This window comes from Benincasa hispida, chromosome 2, assembly GCF_009727055.1.
Source record: "Benincasa hispida cultivar B227 chromosome 2, ASM972705v1, whole genome shotgun sequence".
Taxonomy (NCBI): domain Eukaryota; kingdom Viridiplantae; phylum Streptophyta; class Magnoliopsida; order Cucurbitales; family Cucurbitaceae; genus Benincasa; species Benincasa hispida.
Genome location: NC_052350.1, coordinates 33,839,464 through 33,860,676, shown reverse-complemented (window position 1 = coordinate 33,860,676; position 21,213 = coordinate 33,839,464). Strand labels below are relative to the sequence as shown.

Below are 21,213 nucleotides of genomic sequence, written 5' to 3'. Positions count from 1 at the left end.
CGGATCTTTCTAATGAACAATATCTCATAGTCCTACTATGAGTGGATACCTTTTGGGCCATGAGAAGATGTGTGGCGCCACATCGTTCAAGCTTCGGAATCAGCCCTTAAGGGAGCAATCTATCTACTTATCCTTGCTTCGGGGAAGAAGTGAATTCCATCTTGTGTAGCTAAGTTCCCAGCTCTCAAATCAGACGAATTCCCAAAGTGGTAGGTTTGAGTCGGCAATCTGGCCACTCGCACCCATGCAAATCAAAGGACCGCCCTTAAAGACAGGAGTTCCCAACTCACTCAAGATTAAGGCCATGTTACCTATGGTCATCTTAGTGAAGTGAAGTCTCTGTCATGAATGGCATTATATAATGAGACTATAACACTTTGTGATCCAGTCTTATACAAACTCCTTTATATAGGACGCCCCCGCTCGCATGTCTCCACATGAATGATCAGGATCAGACCATCTGTAGCATGTCACAACACTTGTAACTATCTACAAAACGGGCCTCATCTGTAGTGTCACAAGGATAAGGTTTCACTCCTATATCCATATACTACAAACCATTTTGGTTATCACTTAAGGCATGTTCTGCCTGTATGTCTCCACATACATACTTAAGTTACAACGAAAACCAGAGATCTTATTTTATTGGTTTGTGGTAAAGCAATTAAAACACCCCATGTTTCATAGACAATAATGAAGAAAATATCATATATTATTACATCACAAGCATTTGTTCAATACAGCTGTTTACAAACTACAGGACCCAACAAGAGTTTAAGGCATCATCCCCAACAGAGGATGTGTTAGTAAAAATGGGTCAATTTATCTTACATGAAAACTTTGTGGTCTTAGACATGTAGAAGGACTCAAAGATTCCCATTGTCTAGAGAAGACCATTCTTAGCCATCGGTAGAGCCCTCATTGATGTTGAAGAAGGTAAGTTGGCCTTCAGAGTTAATAATAACAAGGTAACCTTTGGCATCTACCCATCTCTCAAATGCTCAAACGAGGTATGTACGTGTCATAGGATAGATAACATTGATGAGACCATTGTTGAGCATGAATTTGTAGTGCCTATTACCTCTCCCCCTAAAGAAAATAAAGCTAAATTAAGCGAGTTGATTGAATGTATTAATGTGACTAACGACCTTCCTGATTGTGATGAATGTTGTAGTTGTCTATCCACTAGGCATGGATGTTATAATTATTTGATTCTAGGATTTGAAGTAATGAATGGCATATCTAAACCACCATGGGATCCTACATGAAGCGAAACTAAAAGACATTAAACTTAGCGTTTCTTGGGAGGCAACCTAATTTATATTGCTTTTTGTTTTTATTTTTGTCTTAGTTTTTATTTTATTTTAAAACGGTGCCACTCTTATTGTTGCTTTATTTCAAGAACATTGCTTAACACAAAATACTCATTCTACCAGCCTGTTTGGTGGACTCCCACATACTTTCAGACTTGTATCACTTTCTTTAAGTGACTTTTTATTCTTTTCATGCATTGAGGACAATGCATCATTTTAATTTTAAGGTGGGAGGAATACTGGGTACTATTATGTTCTTCTTGTCCTCCTATGCATGTTAATGACCATTTATGGACATATGCATGTTAATTTAAAATTAGAGTAAATTTTAAAACTTTTTAGTGGAAAAGACGATGAGAAAATTGATTTGCATGCTTTTGATGATGATTATCTATGATGTACTTTGAATAGGCATGTTAAATGATATATTGTGGAAATAGAATAGCATATTCTTGATGTATGATTTATTTTAGTCCTCTTGGTGTCTCCCATATTTTGAGCACATAACCACTACTTTAATTTAGAATCTTTAACTGAATGAAGAGTTAATTTGAGTAAATTTGGTTGTCACCTCGACAGGTCTCACCGACTAAAGAGTGTCTTTTACGATGGTCGGAATGTTTTACTAAGTGAGAAGAAAAAGAGTTTTATTTGCTTGTTGAAAAAAAAAAAAAAGAGTGTACACAATTTAGCCAAAAAAAAATCAAAATAATGAGAATTTGAAAGAAAAAAAATTGTAATGTGTATGCATGGATAGAGGTAAAAAGAAAGAGTTACCTTTGTTGTGATAAGTTAGAATGCCTGGGAATTGACTAGGTATGAGTCTTTGTGGTGAATGTGTTAAAGCTAGTGCCCTAGGTAAAAGAATGCAAGTTTAGGGCATCCATTAGAGTAAATTGCAGGCAAATTAGTTGATATATTACTTTATTGAGTTATTTTGGATGCTTGATTATTGGTGCTTGAGCTAGAGTAGGGGAAAAAATTTAGAGAAGCACAATTAAATCTAAAGTCAATTCTTAAGTTTCGAATTGAATGTGATTGGCACACAAAACATGGAGTATGAATTGATTTGACCTTAAAATTTCATAATAAAAGAACGTGCTTGAATATTTCTACTTATGGATCTAGCATGTTACTCTTACTATTGTGGCATGATTTAATTGCATGTATATTTAGAATCTTCCTGATGGTTTATTCTACTTTTGCTCGGAACTAGCAAAATTTCAAGTTTTGGACAATGAAATACACCTAAAATGTGTGTTTATGGCCTTTGATTTAGGATAATTTTAATATGTTTTTGTTAGATTTGATGTGTTTGCTAGTGTATTATGTCCTTTAGCCCGAAATGACCCACAACAATTCTAACCATTCATTATGCATGGATATAATGGTTGTCTATAGTTTAATCTTTGTTTCAACATGTGATACTTAGTCTATTATCTTTACATAGATTGAATTCTACATTCATGGAAATTTATTTTTTTTTATCATACTCTTCATTGTCTCAATAATTTAGCTCATACTCTTGCTCATAAGACAATGGAGATCACCAAACTTCCTTGTTAGAGAGTTCGCTTTCGTTGTGCCTTAACGAGATTATCTTCAATAGTTGATTATTTAAGTTTGTCATTTTTAAAAACAAAAACTTGTATTATTCATACCAATCAAATAAAATATGTTATTCAACTCTGACATATTTTAATATTCATATAAATTATATCAAATAACAACTAAGATCTATAAGAATATTGGTTTGAATAGTTTTATCAACATTTCAAGCCATATAAACCTTCCCACGTTGTACAAAAAAGAGTATTTTTTTAAAGGAAAAAAAAAAACTTCCATGTTATGATGAAAAGTCAAAGTCAACCTTTGTACAAATGTCACCCTCCGAGCCTTGCTGTGCTCAACTCTCTTGCCCACTTTCTCTTCTTCTCTTTTGATTTGATAGTTTTTTTTCTTTTCCCACAAGTTTTTCCCCATGGAGTTTTGTTCTTTTTAATTGAAAGTTCAATGAAACAATAATTTGATGTTTACTTCTTTGTTCAGCACATGGTGTAGCCAATTGATGCTTCTAGTATATGCTTGTGAAATTATTGACCACATAATAAATATCTTTTTAAAAAGTAGTAGTAGTATATATATATATGAACTAAACTTAATTATATAAATCTTTTAAGACCTGTTCTAATAGTTTTTCAAAAACTGAACAGTTTTTCAAAAACTGAAATTGGTTAAGTATTCAAATGTTTACTTGAGAAATATGAAAAGTTCATAAAAAATTGTGAGAAGACAAGCACAATTTTCAAAGACCAAATAATTATCAAATGAGACTTAAATTATCTATAAATTGTAATGGTGAGTTCAAAATGTAAACTCAAAAAAGAATGCATGCAATTGTAACGGTAATGCAATAGATAAGAAAACGAAGATATGTAGTGCGATAGCAAAATATCATTTTAAAAGTTTCTTGATTTTCTAACTTACTCCACGAGACTAGCTACATTCAAAGAATAAGATTAGTCAATTAAATGTTAATGAAATTTACGATCATAATATTGATTTATTACATGCCAAATTTAAATATAGTTCAACTAATTAAAAAAGGCACATATGGAGGATTTAAACATTTGACTTCTTAGTCGAGAGTGTTAGAGCTTTGATGTTAGCTATATTTTTCAAGTATAGTTGCTAGTATCTTTGTTCTTCATCTTGTCCCTCGAGATGTTCTGCTTGTTGTCTTTTGGGATACTTTATAAGATCTCTCTCACATTGTAGACTTATTTAAAAAAATCTAGGTGTTTTTTTTAAAGATTTTTTTGCCTTCTCTGCTCGGCCAATTATGGCATTATGTTGGTTCTTCCCTTTGGTCGTACATATTTAAGGCTTATATTCTTACATTTTAGGGTTATCGTGTGTCAATCCTAGTGATTGTGAAACAAAGAGTACTTAGATCTTGAGTTATTTCTCTAGATCATCTTAAAGCATTATCAATTTCTTGAAAAGTAATTCTTATACCTAGAGGGAACCTAAGTCTATTAAGTGAAGCAATTTTCATTTGAAATTAGAAAGATTGAAGCTTTCATTGAGAGGGGATGTCACACTTAGGGAGTGTATGGCTCACCAACAAGAGTTGAGTTAAGTTGGCATAATATACCAACTCATTGTTAGCCCACCAACTTTAAATGTTGGTGGAGTTGAGTTGGTATATTTTACCAACTCACCCAAACTCTCCATTTTTCCAATGTTTTCAATGGTTTCACCTATCGGCCACTGTCACATTCCGGGAACAACTCCGGGCTCCAACAACCACCTCCGATGAAAACTCCAACGACCAACTCGGGGCTCTGACAACTACCTCCGATGAAAGTTCCAATGACCAACTTCGGGCTTCGACAATCTTCATGCGACCAACTTCGTCAACCAATTTTAAGCTCCGGTAACCACCTCCGTTGACTCAACTCCGACGACCACCTTCGCGCTACCAACTCAATGACCAATTTCAAGCTCCGAAAACCACCTTCGAGGCTTCGACAACCACCTCCAACTACAAACTCCGATGAAAAACACCTTCAATGACCACCTTTGAATGAGCAACTTCAGCAACCCATTCGGGACTTCGACAACCATCTCCGACGACAAACTCTGACAACCAACTATAATACCACCTTCATGAGATTAACATTCGGGCTCTGACAACCACCTCCGACTATAATCTCCGACAAAAATCATCTTTGATGATCAACTTCGACGACCACCTTCGCCCAACCAACACTGAGATTTCAAAACCACCTTCAATAATGAACTTCGACAACCAACTCCAATACCACCTTCATGCGACCAACTTCAAGCTCCAAAAACCACCTCCAACTACAAACTCCAGTGAAAGCATCTTCAACAACTACCTCTGACTATTATAAGACTGATGATTGTTAAAGTATGTTGTAGGGTTGTTGATTATATATATATATATATATTGTCTACATTAAGTGCAATATTTATATGTAAAAAATTGTAAAAAAATAATTTTATTTAACTGAATTCACATATCAAATGAGTGTTAAGAATATTTAGACGAAAAGTAAGTATGTAGTTGAAAAGTATGTAACATATAAAAAAAAATATAAAAAAAAATTCCTGAAATATTTTCTAGCAAGAATTAGTGAAAAATTGAGATTTGTTCTCTGATGATCCTCCAAATTTAGAGAAAATGAAAATGAAATTATTAAAGAAGTATGATGACATTCCATTGATTGCTAAGATGATGAAAGAGATTTAATTAAAAAAATTTCATTACATAGTTAAAGTATAGAGCAACAACAGAAAGAAGAAGAAAAAGAAAAAAATAATGAAATTCATGGAGAAAAATTAGGAATTAAAAGTTTTGATTTCTCTTTGGTTTCTCATTTTATTTAACCATATTTCTACAAGAAATGTAATGGGTTAATTGTTGTTTGTTGCCAAAAAAGAAAAAAAGAAAGAAAAGTTTTAACAATTAAAAGAAAAAATTGCAATCTATATTTTATTCAAACAAAGATGGGTAAAATTATTGAATAAAAAAGTTACAAAACAAAAATAGTAAGAGCATATTATTTAGAGTCCAAAAAATTGCACCATATATCCCAGACATATGAACTCAACTTTGCATCTCAAATACAAACATATGAACTCAGGCCAAATAACTCTACACTCAAAAGATATATGAACTCCACAGATATATAAACTTTACAGACATATGAACTCCAAACATTCTATCTCAACTCAGTGTCTCAAACAACCTATTAGAGAGAACCTAAGTAGTATCCATTAATTAAATTAGGTTGTTCACATGTCACTATCAAAGCTTTGTATTTAATTTATAGATAAATACAACATTGTAATTGTTTAGCTATTTATTAGTGAAATATCTTTTCTAGGGTACAATGTCTCCTAGACATAGGTGGTATTGCACAGAACTAGGTTACCAGATTTTGTAATTTTTTTTTTTTTTTTTTTTTTTTGCTTCATTATCTGTGTTTACTTTGATGTTCTTGAATTAGTTATTGTAATATTGTGTGTAACTTGATACGTAACGTATCAGATAATCCTTTTTCAATAAGTACATGTTGTATTATTGGTGTGTGCATATAAGAACTTTATTCTAAGATCATGTTGTAATAATCGATTTAATCTTCTTTTGGTTGAATTTTTTCCTTGTATCAACCCCTTCAACCCCCAAATGCATCTTTCCTAAGACTTGATGATAGCTCTCCAACAAATAAAAGGAACACAAGAAGAAATTAGCATTTTTTTTTTTAATTTACATGAAAATTTATCTCAATCAAAATGTTATACTAAAGTAGCTCGATCAAAGTTAAAATGAATATAGTGTAACTATTGATTGTATTTCAAAGTCAGAGATTAAATTTCTCTCTCCACATATATTTTTTTTTAAAATAGAGAATACCTATCTTGAAGAATGAATGTAGCAAGAAAAACATTTATTATATATCTTTCTTAACTTTTTTTTTTTTCACTCATTATTTTTTATTTCTTGAAATACAAAGAAATTAGCAAGAAAATTTTTTATTATCATCAACAAATTGAGAGATCTATTGATAAAAAATTTTCAACCAATAAACAATACAAACTTTAATCATTGTTCAATGGTCTAAATCATCAACTACATATTTATCTGCTAGTTGTACTAAAATATATATATATATATAATCATAACTTTGAATCAATTAACTAGAAATTCAATATTAAGAATATAGCCATTTGGATACTACAATGCAAGGGGCAATAATACAATATACAAATACAAATTAGGGAGACATCAAAAACTATAATTCAATTTTTTTATAAAATAAATTAAAATTTCTTCCACTATTAATAAAGATTTTTACCTTGTATAAGAAGTGTATATTTTCTAAATAATCTTTTGAAGTTTCAAAACTATTCATCTAAGTTAACTTGCAGCAGCAACTAGTTTACACATATACCTTCAATTATAAGAACATAGATTGAAACCTCCATTCTACATTAACATCGTCATGTTATTAATTCCATATCTTTAAAATTGAAATTGAATTTTTTTTTTCATTTTTTATGTTATATGTAATTTGATACATTTTCTTAAGACTAAAATTATTTTGGAAAAAAATATTTTAACCCAAAATTGACAAAGTAATATCAATTTCCATCCTAAACTTCAATTTAAATCTCAAACTTAAATTATCTAGGATAAGTTTTGAAAAAATAAAAACAAGTATTTATTAAAAAGATTATTTTTATTTTTAGAATTGGTTTATGAATTTAAATGTTTCATATAGAATTTTCGCAAAAAGATGATAAAAAAATAAATAAATTTTTAAAAAATAAAAAAGATAAATGATTGGTCTCTTCACAAAGAGAAACTTTTGCCATTCACACCAGGTTATTAAATTTTCGTCCTCATGATATTTTCAACCATCAATGAATCAACGTCGATGTAAAGTGTAAATCGATATTTTCTCTATATAAAAAAATCAATAAAACATAAAAAAGTGAAAAAAAAATTATCAATATGAATATAATATAAATAATAATTTATAGATAATTTCATTTATATTTCTATAAATTTGATATTTTTGTGGACATTGATATTTAAAACCCTAATTATCACTCTTCCTGTTATACCTCATTTTTGTATTCTCTTCTATTTATTTTTATTAGTACAATCAGAGGTAGAGGATTTGAAGTACAGACCTTATAGTCACTAACACAGTGTATGTCAGTTGAGCTTTGACTTTTAATTTTTTTTCTTTTCCTTTTAAGAAATTATAGTCTAATTTCTACAACTACAATAGTTGATGAGTTTAATCATTTTACTCTCAGAAAATTATTATACAAATTAAAATGAGCATAATTCAATAGGTATAAAAATATGTAATATCAAGTTTAATGGTAAAGATTTGATTTTCTAATAATAATAATAACAATAAAAATAGAGTATATTATATCTCTATGCATCATCTCTTTTAAATAATAAAAAAAAATTGTCACGTAACAACTTAGGATTGAATTCTTGAATAGATTATCAAAGTGAACTTACTTCGATAGTATTGATATGACCTTTATACCTACAGATTGAAAGTTTAATCCCCTATCTCGTAATGTATACCGAAAAAAAATGGATAATACAGGAAGATGAGTGAGATGGACTTAAATATTGTTTTTACTATAATATTACACAATTGCAACCGACACTATCCTTCACAATAATAGTGCACAAAATCCAATTTATTGTGCAAGGTGAGCGTACACCAATAAATAAATAATAAAAGACAGCAGTCATTGTGGTTTAAAACGTACAATATATTAATTATTTAATATTATAGTTTAAGAAGAAAAAAAAATTGTAGCGGGAGCCCATTAATTTTGACTCATTATAATGCATTTATTTATTTTTTATTATTATTATTATCATTATTATTATTTTGCAAAGACATTTAATTTACTCATTATTATTATATATTTTGTTTAATTTTCTACTCATTGAATTATGAAAGAATTGTGCGAATAAAATGCGTAGAAAATGGGAAATAAAATTTTCAAATACAAGATTTCATTTGTCAGTAATTATACAAAATAATGTGAAGATGTACTTATATTTATATTTGTATGGTCATTATGTTTCAAATATATATATTTATATGGTCATTCATTTCAGAATATATTGTTCCGCTTGGATTTGAAAAATATAATAAAATATAGATTAAATTATAAATTTAGTTTTTATATTTCAAATTAATTTTGATTTTAATTGATTTGTGTAAATTTTATCATAGTATTTGTTCGTTAGTATGACAAATAAGGGTGTGAGAGTTTGAAAGTTTGGTTGTAAAAAAAAAAAAAAAAGGTTTAGAAGTGATTTTAAAAATAGTTAAAATGATTTTAATCATGATTAATCGTGAAAATTGTGTTTAAAATTGTATGAAAAATTTATTCTTCTCCTTTCTTTTTATCCTTTCCTCTCATTTCTTCCCTATCACATTTGTTTAAAAAAAGAAAAAAGAAATTGAAGGTCAAAAGGGAGAAAGGAGGATGAAGAGAAAATAAAATAAAAAGAAAAAAGAGACGACAACGACGCAACTACCATAGATGAAGGAAGGAAAAAGGAGAGGGAAAAATAGAAGAGAGAAAATATGGTATCATGACAAATTTCTATCCGTAATTAATCGAAAATTGACGATATGGACTAAAATATAACTAAAATCAAAATTAAGTAGTTAAAATGTCAAATTTGGAAATTTCAAGGACAAAAAAATGTAATCTTTTGAAAAAAAAAAATAATAACTCTTAAAAATATCTACTTTAGTTCTCGAATTTTTTTTTTTTTTTTTAAAAAATATTTTAGACATTGCTATTATTTTATTGCTTAACATCCACCCACACCTTATCCTACACTCTCAATCAGCCAATAAAAAAGAATGCAAGTAAATTGCCGTTCGGAAACAAATAAGGTAATGGCAATAAAATAACAGCCAACATCGTTCAAAAACACTTTTTTTTTTTTATTTATTATTATTATTAGTTCAAAACATATTTGAGCCCAATTCACGACTTAGAGATTTGTGATTCAAATCTTCAACTCTAATGTACTAAAATAAAATAAGGACAATTGTTTTAAATGACAAAACTGCTGAAAATATTTATAAATATAGCAAAATATCAATGTTTATTAATGATAGACACAGATAATGCAAGTGATAGATATTGATAGACATCTATTGTCTATCACTGTTTATCATAGATATACAGTAATATTTTGTTATATTTGTAAATAAGTTAGTTCATTTTTCTATATTTAAAAACAACTCATAAAATAAAGTATCAAACTATATAGCTCAATTAGTCAAAATATTATATTATCAACAAAATATTCAATTGGTGATTGTCGCTCTTCTTAGTTTTCTTGGTTACTCTTGTATTCTAATAAATAAATAAATAAATAAAGTAAAAGATCATAAATTCAATTTGAACATGGTTTAGTGAATATGACAATCATCACAATTCTTAGAGATTCAATCTCTATTTCTGCATTTATCTTTCTAAGTTTTATTTATTTAAATATAATTTAAGCGCATATTTGAGAATGATTTTAGAAATAGTGATTTTAACAAAATTAACTGTTAAAAGTGATTTTCATACCATCATTTCAATGTTTAATTCTACACTTTCAAAAGTGATTTTCTACTATTAAAATTAATTTTCAATATTTTTAGTGCATGTTTAGTATTGGAATCAATATTTTAAGTTAAATTGTTTAATTGTAATTAGCTTTGTAAAGCTATTATAGATCATGTTAATATGTCAAAATAAACATAGTTCAATTAACATAATGTTTGTATCATCAACCTTAAAGTTAGAAGTTTGATTATGTAAAAAAAAAAAAAAAATCATATTAATATAATTGGTAATTTCTTGCATAAGTGATTTGACATAATTTAATTTCAAGTATATTAAATGATTAGCGGTGAAATGTAATTTTAAAATCATCAACTTACTAAAAAAAATTACATTTGAGATTGAAAAAAATTAGAGGATGGTAGACCAACAATATTTAGAAAATTTTCAAAGAGAAGAAAATGTAATGTATAATATCATTGAGGTCAACCTTAAAATGCAATTTTCAAAGTTAGTATGAAAGTTTGAATTTATTATTTTCACATTTTGAATGTCAAATAGATGAAAAATGTCGATCAATTTGAGCATAGTTTAGTGGATCAAATAGTAATTGCATTTCAAAGGTCATCAATTTTTACCATTAGTGGGTTTTTCCTATTATTGCTAATGTAATATAAAAATTATCACTTGATCTATTATGTATTTTAGATAATTGGACTAAACATTTTAATTAAAAAGAAAAGAACAAAGTAAAAATAAAATTCAACCTAAAAAATGGGGGAAGAAAAACAATCCCTGGTTAAGTATATCATTGAGGCATTGAAATTTAAATTTTATAAATCTGGCATAAGAAAAAATCCAACCTAGATTCAAATATGACATAGAAAAGAATAATAAAGGTCAAGTTTATGCCATATTTGTAAAAAGAAAAAAAGAAAAAAAAAAGTTGTCAAACATTTTCTTAAAAACACATTACAATTATGCTATATTGGGAAATATTTGGACACCACATTAAAAGAATGCAAGGGTTTAAAAGAGACAGATAGTTAAAGTGGGTGGAAAAGATATTTTTCTTCCATTAACTTTGCTAATATATATATATATATATATATATGGTTTGCCGAAGATATTTTAAGAGTGTGTTTGAGAGTGATTTTGAGATGAATACTAAATCAATCCTAGAATGGCTATCTAATTCTATTTTTGTTAAATATTGTTGGTTGCCTATTTGTAAAATCGTTTTTTTTATTTTAAATATTGAAACAAAAGATGACAAGTATTCTCTGTCATTAAATGGTTAATAAAACAAACAATTATATATATATTTGAATTTCCTTTCGATATGTATATTATAAACATTCATTTTACTCAAAATATCAACCATGCATATAAAAATTTAACAATAAAATAAACATAAATAGATATTTACCATAATTATTAAGTTAAATAATAATTTCTTAAATAGAAAATATAATTTTAAGTAATTGGTAACTCTAAATTGACTTTTAAATCCAAACGTAATAATTCAAAATCACTTTTAAATATTTGAAAATCACTTTAAAAAATTTGAAAGAAAACATAAATTTAATTGTTTAAAAATTAATTGTATCTAATTCTCTTTATCTAAATTCACTATGTAACTATCACTCCCAAATATTCCCAAAGTATTTGAGACGTAAAGGATAAGATTAAATTCTAAACCGTCCATCTTGCCTACTTTAGTTGACAATTCTATCCTCTTAAAAATGGATGAAAGTTCAAAATCATTAATTCGAGTATAATTTAATGGATAATGCAACTATTTTTATTTATTTAATAATATCAAAGGTTCATTTCTCATTTCAACCAATTTAAACCTAACTTGGTAAATAAGATACCTCAAAAATTACATTTCATTGATCCATCCATTAATCCTCTATTATATAATTATTTAAAAAAATAAATAAACAAAACTCCTTCTCCTACATTCATTGAATTGAAGAAAAAGTAAAATTCATATAATCCTTTAATTGTAACGAACTATTCTAAAATAAAATCATTACATTTATATAAATTAATTACAAAAATAAAACCTACGACTTGGTCCATTTAATTGCTTATTAATATGATGTAAAAGTAAAAAGCCTAGATACGCCCATTTTCATTCATCATCTTAAATCACAAAGGAAAAAAATTATTTAAAAAATATTTATTTTTTGAAAAATTGTAATATGAAAACTTGTGATTGAATGCTTAAATTGGACAGGATGAAAATATCCATTGATATGTCAATTTATCCATCGATATATCCCTGAATCAAAAGGTTCGATAGTGATATTAAATATCTATGGATATCTCCAACATCTTTTATTAATGCTTGTAAAACATAAAAAAAAATATCATCTATTTAGTCCAATATGAACAAGAATACGAATCCATAACTTAGTTTAGGAGTAAAAACAACTAATTATTAATCTAAATAAATTTTATAAAGTTTGTGATTTATAGGAATATCCATCGATATTGATATTTTGTCGATATATCCGTAAAATTGAGATATTGATATTAATATTTTGGTTTGGTTTGGTTTTTTAGTATAAAATTGGACATATTGATTTGTATTTGGAGAAAAAACAAAAAATATATTGGTTTGGATTGATTTTTTATTTGTAAAACCAACCAAAGTCAAACCGAACAAATTGTATATATACACTAAAAATGAACTCTAACATCAAATACTTTTTGGTATTTTAATTATGATGCATATATTTGTTGTTTAGGAAAAAAGATCAATTATTACGGTGTTTATATGTTTTTTTTTTTTTTTTTAAATTTACAGAAGTGTCAACAAATAAAATATGAAATTTCAATTTATAAAAAGAAGAAATGAATCCAATTCCAATTTAAAATTAACAAAAAGAACAAATTTAAAACAAAAGTGAAAATAAAAAATAAAAATTCTGGAAGAAAAAAGAAAATACCAAAAACTAAACTGATAATAAACGTAAAAACCAATTTATTGGTTTTATTTTTTATTGGATATTGATTTGAATCCCTTCTTTATAAAACCATTGGTAAGGTTTAGTTCTTAGTTGGTCTAAAAACAAACAAAAACGAATCGACTATCACCCCGTGATTGTAGTACCTATTACTTCAATTCATTATTTGACATGTCATTAAATAATTTATTAATTTTAGTATTTATTTATTTGAAGGACTCCGTGTAATTCTTAAATACTATTTTTATTGTAGTACCTGTTACTTCAATTCATTATTTGACATGTCATTAAATCATTTATTAATTTTAGTATTTATTTATTTGAAGGACTCCATGTAATTTTTAAATGGTATTTTTATTGTAAGTAATTAATGGAGGTAGTATGATAATACAAGAAATTTTCTCGATCTAAACTAGAATACACTCAAATATTTTTCAAATAAAAATTCCTTAATTAATTTGAAAAAAGAAAAAAAAAGAAAAACCAAGCAGCAAATCATATTGAAAACACGTATTTTCCATTTTTTTATTGTTTGAATTTATGTTGGTTTTCTTTACAGTTTCTTCTTCATCATCCTTGCGTCCTTCCAGATCAAAAAGAACAGAAATGAAAATTTTTGAAAAAGGTTCTCTTTTGTGTAATTAACGTTACTCCTTGTGAATCGGGTTGCCTCAGTTTTTCCAAAATGTCGTTTCTCTTCAGAGAAAAAAGAAAAGAAAAGAAAAAACTGAAGAATCCCTTTCATTTCTCTCTTTGAAACTCCTCTCTCTCTCTCTATAATGACTTTCCTTCTCTCCCACGTTTGCTTTTAAATTCATTTCCCGAAGAGGGCAACATTTTTGGATGTTATTGCCGAGTGTTTTCCGGTGAAAGTTGTTGGGTATTGAAATTTGGGCAGTTCTGCCTCTTTTCTGTCTCTTTTACTAACAATCAATCTCTCTGCAATTTCATGGAAATATGAAGTTCTCCGGTTGTGTAAGCACCCCCTCCCCCCCCTCCCTTTTTTCTTCTTCTGCTCCTTCTTAATGAACTTTTTTGTTTATTGGGTTATGCTATTTGTGTTTATTTGCTGTTTCTGTTTGGTTTGATTTGGGTTCTTTTTGGTTCTGTTTGATGGAAACCAATCAAGAATTCATGGGTGTTGTTTAATTAATCATACCCTTTGTTTTGTGGGGTTTAAGATGCTTGTGTATCTGCTCCTATGGACATGGTTCTGTTTCATTGCTTATTTTGAGTTGTTTTCTTTGCAGTTGCCCTTGCTTTCTGAGCAAAAAAGTAGGAATTCATGTCTTTGTAGCCTTCTTCCAACTGCTTCTTTGATTTGTCTTGTATTGTTTGTGGGGAGTGTATATGTAGCACCAGACTATAGGGAGGTATGCTTTCTTGCTCTTGTTGATTTTCAACTCTTGGTTGCTCTCTCTATGAATCCAATGTTGTTTTTGTTTTTTTACTTTATCATTGCAGTTCATAGTTTTAATACCTCTTGTTGTTTGTAGCAAGCACCAAGGGGTGCTTTGGTGGTCAAAGCTCGAGATATTTGGCGATACCCTTCAAGGCCTTGTATTTATGCCATCGAAAACTTAATAACTTAAAACCCTGGTTGTCTCTTGAAGTTGGGTTTAGGATGGATGGGGGCCTCTGGTAGAGTAGAGGGGTTCAGCCAATTACTTATCAGCCTGTTTATAGGATTTTTCAGCTTCTTTTTCTGATTTTTCAGCTTTTTTTTTTTTTTCCCTTTTTTGTTGTTTTTGAAGTTTCATTCATTGTATGGTGGCGTTTGCAATAGATTTCATTTTTAGTATCATGTATTTTATGCCACTCTGTCAGTATGTGAAAGGATTTTAGCTCATTGAACATCTAGAGTGATACATATCATTCTTCCGCTGCAGAAAATATCTAGATGGGGCATAGATGGTTTAGTCGGTTCAAAGTTCAATAAATGTGAGGTTCGTTCGCTATTTCAACCATTGCTACAAGGATGAACAATTTTTTTTGTATCAAGCTGCTCATCTCTATATAACATAAATGATCTTTACCTTTGATGCTCATGTTTATTTTTTTTTCATTAGAATCAATGTAGGCCAAATGGAAGTGAGCCGCTACCTAAAGACATTGTTGTCACTGCATCTAACTTGGAAATGCGGCCGCTATGGGGTGCATCAAAGCGTTCTTATCAGGTCACAGATCAAGATAATATTCAGAAAGAGAAGTCTATGCCCTTTTTTTCTCTTTTCATGTTCTGTTGTTTTTCCTTCAAAGCATTGAGGGACTTCAAAGTTCCTTATATCTTCCTTCTGCTAGTGAGGAAACGTTATCATTGTTACTTATTCAAGAGAAATGTTATTAGAGTGAGTTTAGGAGGATCTTTCGTTAGCTGCTACAAGCATTTTTTTAAAAGCACCAAATAAGGGCTTCCTGTAACAAACATTTTCTTTCAAGTATTTCTACAATTTTTAAAACCACATTTTACTGTGTAACCAAACAGGTTAAAAAAGTTGTAATCTTTTAGTTAGCTAAAAGGAAATCCCATAAAATCAACTTTCTTTTAATGAAGCCAGTTGTTTAGTTTTGAACCCCTATTTTACCAGACAATACTTTTCTTCAATTTCAATTTCTTGTTTATGCACATAGTTGAACTCGTGAAATTTATACTTGTGCTTGTTGATTATCTTAATACTTGTACCGTCTGTGCATAACTTGAAACAGAATCCAGTTAACTCATCAGGTAACTTATTTGCCATGGCCGTTGGGATTAAACAAAAGGATCTTGTGAATAAAATGGTAACAAAGGTATGAATAAAAGTATAATCATATTGCTAAACTCAAATCTATCCTGTTAATTCCATGGCCATTTATTTGTACTTATTCACAGCTATTCTGCAGTTTCTTTCTAGTGACTTTGCTGTGATGCTTTTCCATTATGATGGTATCGTGGATGAGTGGAGGGAGTTTGATTGGAGTAATCGGGTAGTACATGTAACTGCAGTCAATCAAACTAAGTGGTAGATATTCAATTTACTACATCCGTTTTGTTCACTCTATTTACAGAAATTGCTGACTTTAACTTTGTTTCCCTGGTCCTTGATCTGATGATGTCTAGGTGGTTTGCCAAGCGCTTCTTACATCCTGATATTGTAGCAGAATATAATTACATCTTTCTTTGGGATGAGGACCTTGGAGTTGATAATTTCAATCCTGAACAGTAAGTTGGCTGTAATTTGTTTGATGAAAAACAAAACTAAGCACATGATGTTTTTCTCTTTAAATATTCTCTTAGTAACTACTAACTTCTAAGAGATCAAATATGCTGACCTGCTTCAATGTTTTCTCCCCATTATAAGGTATGTACATATTATTGACAGTGAAGGACTTGAGATATCACAACCAGCACTTGATCCATACAAATCAGAGGTGCACCATCAAATTACTGCACGTGGGAGGCGATCGACAGTGCACAGGTCTTCTTCCCCTCCCCTGATTTCATATGAACTTTGTATCAATTTCCCATGAAAGCAAAAATCTCATAGCTTCTTCACGGAGTAAAATAACAGATAGTGGACAAACTCCATCAACCAATTAAGTCATTGCATGTTTGCCTTTGGGTAATGGACAGTTCCTTGGGATTTTCCATAAAGATATTTATTGTGTTATGAGGGTATAACGGGACTTGGATTCTTGTCAAGTTCTGCTGTTAGACTGTACTTTCGTCAGTTATGCTATATTCTTAAGCTGGGGACTTTGTCCCACGTATGGGTTGATCTAATTCAGGTGTTTCAACTCTCGCCTTTAATGAATGGCAAGTAGAGGAGATGCTGAGAACAAGTCGAAAATCCCAGGACTTCTGTTTAGTTGTTCCTATTCGTGCATTTTATGTGGCTTTTTTTTTTTTTTTTTTTTTTTTTTTTTTTTTTTTCTCTCTTTTTCTTCTTCTTCTTCTTTCTTGGTGCATTCTATGTGGGCTTTTTTTTTCCTATCATCATCATCATTATTATTATTTTATTTATTGATTTTGTTTAGAAGTTGAATTATTTGGACATGAATATTTTACCTTTCGAAGTCATTGATCATTGACATTTTGATTTATGGTTTATATGCTTTTATCAGTTGTTTACTGTTGTATGGTTCTACCTTTGGTCTGTCACTCCTGCAGGAGGACTTTTAGACCTAGCAATGGTGGAAAAGGTTGTGATGACAACAGTACAGCCCCTCCCTGCACTGGGTAAGTGCAACTTCCAGAAGCTCTATGCTCTTTGTGAGAATGTCTCAAAATAGATAGCTTTTACAGAACTGTGCGTAGGTGCACAGTGATCGTCTGAAAAAATGAGATCCCTTGTTGCAGATGGATAGAAATGATGGCCCCGGTTTTTTCCCGAGCTGCATGGCGTTGTGTTTGGTATATGATCCAGGTGGGTTGCTACTGTTTTTTATATAACCCTTGGATGGATGGACAATGGTAAACCAAAACTTTCCTTGACTCTGGTGAAGGCTGGTTTGGCATTTGATCTTATACTTTCTTTCCCCTCCCATTGTTCTTGACCTATTATAAATTATTCAAGGAAGTGACATTCGAATGTATCATTTTAATCGGAATACATTTCTTTTGCCGGACAGAATGATTTGATCCATGCTTGGGGCTTGGATATGCAACTGGGATATTGTGCACAGGCAAGAGTTTTTACTATTCCTTGCTTTTACAAATATTAGCAGCCATCTTGTTTTCCTTCAATTCTCTACTGCTTTTGTTTGAAACATTGGACTCTTTTTATAATAGGGTGATCGAACGAAGAATGTTGGTGTCGTTGACTCCGAGTATGTTATCCATTATGGAAGGCCTACACTTGGTGGTCCAGAAGAAAATGAGGTTGAAAATATGATAGATTTAAAATTTTACTTGCATCAACATAATTATCTTATTGCTTTCGTTATGATTTCTTGGAAATCTTTGATCTCAACTACCTGGTACATGTTAAATCAGGCTTTTGAATATCTGTCTTCTTGATTATTATGTCCTAGTCATTTGGTTTGGGGTTGTGATGCATTATCAAGTTTATTTTTCTATATTTGGCATTGTCAAGTCAGTTCATCTCCACTGTCTCCTTGCAGTTTCAATCTATAATTTCGAAGGCATTAGCATGTTATATTTTGTTCATTATCTGCATAATTTGTAGGATCCATCTCAAGAAGATTGTTGCAGTTAATAGATTATGCCTTTCGCATTTTTTGTGGTTGTGATTTCATATTTTATGGCAATGTTTTGTTTCTTTCTTTCTTTTTTTTTCTTGAACTATAACTTAAATTTTGAGTGCTTTTATTGGTCCTGTGTGATGAAGCTACCAAAAGTGAAGGATATATTGGTGTTTCTTAGTCTTAGAACCAATCTTTCTTAAGCCTCATGATCAAATAACAGAAGTTCTCTATAATTGCAGACATCTTCCAAGTCTAATGTTAAGGATCATAGAGCTGATGTAAGTTTTCACACCTATTCACTTTCATTTGTTTCTTTAGACTTCATGCTTTCATAACTGATTCTCTACTTTTGTTCGAATAAGATCTCTGATGAATTATTCTAGTTTCGATACTTAATCATAAAATCAATCCCATAATTCATAGATAGCATACTGAAAGAGTTTATGCTTATTGTCCCCAAACAATTTTTTTCTTTCCGGGGTGGGGGGTGAACTGCTGTGGTCTGAACCTGTGATAACTTGGAGGAATCTGATGAAACAATCCTTTTGGCGTTATTGTCACAGCGTTTGAAAGTCTACATTTGTCATTTTTCTTTTGTATTTATATTCTCTTGAACTCGATTTCATTCATGCAGGTAAGAAGGCAGTCCTACATTGAATTAGATGTATTTAGAAAAAGATGGCAAAAGGCTGCTGAGCAAGATGAGTGCTGGCATGATCCGTACCCAGAGACAGTAGAGGGTAACACTTCATAAGATGATTACATAACGAATTCGCATGATTTATAACACACTATACATCGTCATTAAAGTTGAGAATGTGGCAACTCACATGCCCATTGGTATTCAAGGACGATGAGGAAAGAATGATTTTATATCAGCAATATATGCAGCGGGTATCTTTACATGAAATCTCGGGTACGAATCCTGATCTTGTTGTGTTCGTTCTTCTGTATTTAAAATGCTGTAAAGTTTCAACTTGTTGTGTTGAAATGTGTTTCAAGTGTTACTGTATACCATTTAGAGTTGTGTTGGAATAAAAACTGAAAACAAGAATAGGAACCACCCTTTGTTTATGAATCTGGAGTAAAGAAAGAAGAGATTCTCTCTCTCAAATGATATATTTTTCTCTCATAAACTTGTCCAAATATTGAAGAGAGTTTATGGGGAGGCCCCTCCCAACATTAATTTTGATAAAAAGGTATATAATGGTTGATCACAAAATAAATTTGAAACGAGAAACTCATACAGAAGTACAACCTTTCTTGAATAGGATCTATTCTATAGGTTTGTACAATTGTGTCCTTGAGTTCTAAAAAAGTATTGTGAAGTGTATTCAATTCCAACAACTGTCCTTGAGTTCTAAAAAAGTATTGTGAAGTGTATTCAATTCCAAACATCTACTATCAAAGAACTACGCTGTTATAGAACCAGGCCCCGCATTTGCCTTAAAGGAACAAGATGACCTCCTTCGACGTCTTGCAAGTATACCTGCCACAAACTTTGGCTTGTTTCCTGTTATAGTATGCATATACTTGTGTGGGTGAGGATGGATGGTAACTGTTTAACTTTATTTTTCTAGAGTTCGTTTTTGGGAAGTTTGGAAGGTTTATAAAGTTAGAAGGGCAAAATATAAGGAACTTTTTGATGCTGTGTGCTTCATGAACATCTTATTTCTATCTTTTATACATACTGACCCTCACTCTCTTTGCCTTGGGAAAGAAAAAATGTTTAAATACTATTTGAGTAGGTTCAATTGGTTTTAATTATACATTTGAATATTGAAAAGTTTCATTCTAACCTTTGAAGTTTGAAGTTTGTTTCAAAATAATCCTTGTAGATTTTTGTCGATAAAATCCGCCTGTGAATAAATCTAAACACATAATGGAGAGAAAATTAATACCCATGGCGCATCTATGAACCGTATCTATTGTCGATGTCCTTTCAATTCCACGTCCTCAATTTTTCATTCTTTCATCTATGATTTTTTCACTAATCTTAACTCAGAAATTTACTTTGGGTATGTATTTATGTTTGTTCACCAGCAAAAGAAGGTCCTTATACTTTGAAATATTTTATTTTAGCTTTTAAACTTTGCATTAATATCCATTTTGATCATCGGAGCATAAATGACAATCTCATTAGGCATTTTACACATATAGTCTAAGTAAATAGATGTTTACCCAATTGTCTAAACTTTCCTATTTCTTACCAGAATAATTTAATGAGTTATTATTTTACAATCCTCATATATATATACACACTAAAAGAAACATGTAAATGAAATTTCTCTCGGTTATGATCTAAAATGGTTTTCTTTTCAAAATTTACAAGTTTCTCTAAAAAGTAAACAATTGTTGTCTGGATATATATGATAAGTGCATGAACAAGACAATTTGTACAATATATCATCTTATTTTTCGAATAATTTATACGTGCATTTTACAGTATATTTGTAAATACACAAAAAATAAGGGGTGTTTTTAAATATAGAAAATTGCTTTAAAATATTTTTAAATATAACAAAATTTTATTGTTTATCAGTGATAGACAGTGACAGACACTAATAGATAGTGACTTTTTGTTA

The 21,213-nt window shown here is 29.9% G+C and overlaps 1 protein-coding gene across 2 annotated transcripts; it reads left to right on the top strand.

Annotated features, from left to right (window-relative positions):
- The first annotated feature begins 13,985 nt into the window (after positions 1–13,985).
- LOC120071938 lies at positions 13,986–19,760 on the top strand. 2 transcript variants are annotated; one of them, XM_039024375.1, is made up of 14 exons: positions 13,988–14,416; positions 14,692–14,814; positions 15,331–15,387; positions 15,511–15,618; positions 16,148–16,231; positions 16,325–16,443; positions 16,542–16,643; positions 16,783–16,899; positions 17,592–17,660; positions 17,781–17,847; positions 18,053–18,106; positions 18,213–18,302; positions 18,868–18,906; positions 19,263–19,760. In XM_039024375.1, the coding sequence occupies exons 1-14, from the start codon at positions 14,399–14,401 to the stop codon at positions 19,380–19,382; spliced, it is 1,167 nt and encodes a 388-aa protein (XP_038880303.1). In that variant the 5' UTR covers positions 13,988–14,398; the 3' UTR covers positions 19,383–19,760. The 2 variants fall into 2 exon arrangements, with proteins under 2 accessions (XP_038880304.1, XP_038880303.1); XM_039024376.1 differs by lacking the exon at positions 14,692–14,814 and having other exon boundaries at positions 13,986–14,416.
- The last annotated feature ends 1,453 nt before the right edge of the window (positions 19,761–21,213 follow it).

Coding starts and splice junctions, on each gene's coding strand:
- LOC120071938 (XM_039024375.1), top strand. Junction 17,848..18,052: donor GTGTTTGGTATATGATCCAG/GTGGGTTGCTAC, acceptor TTTGCCGGACAG/AATGATTTGATCCATGCTTG. Junction 18,907..19,262: donor TTAAGGATCATAGAGCTGAT/GTAAGTTTTCAC, acceptor TCATTCATGCAG/GTAAGAAGGCAGTCCTACAT.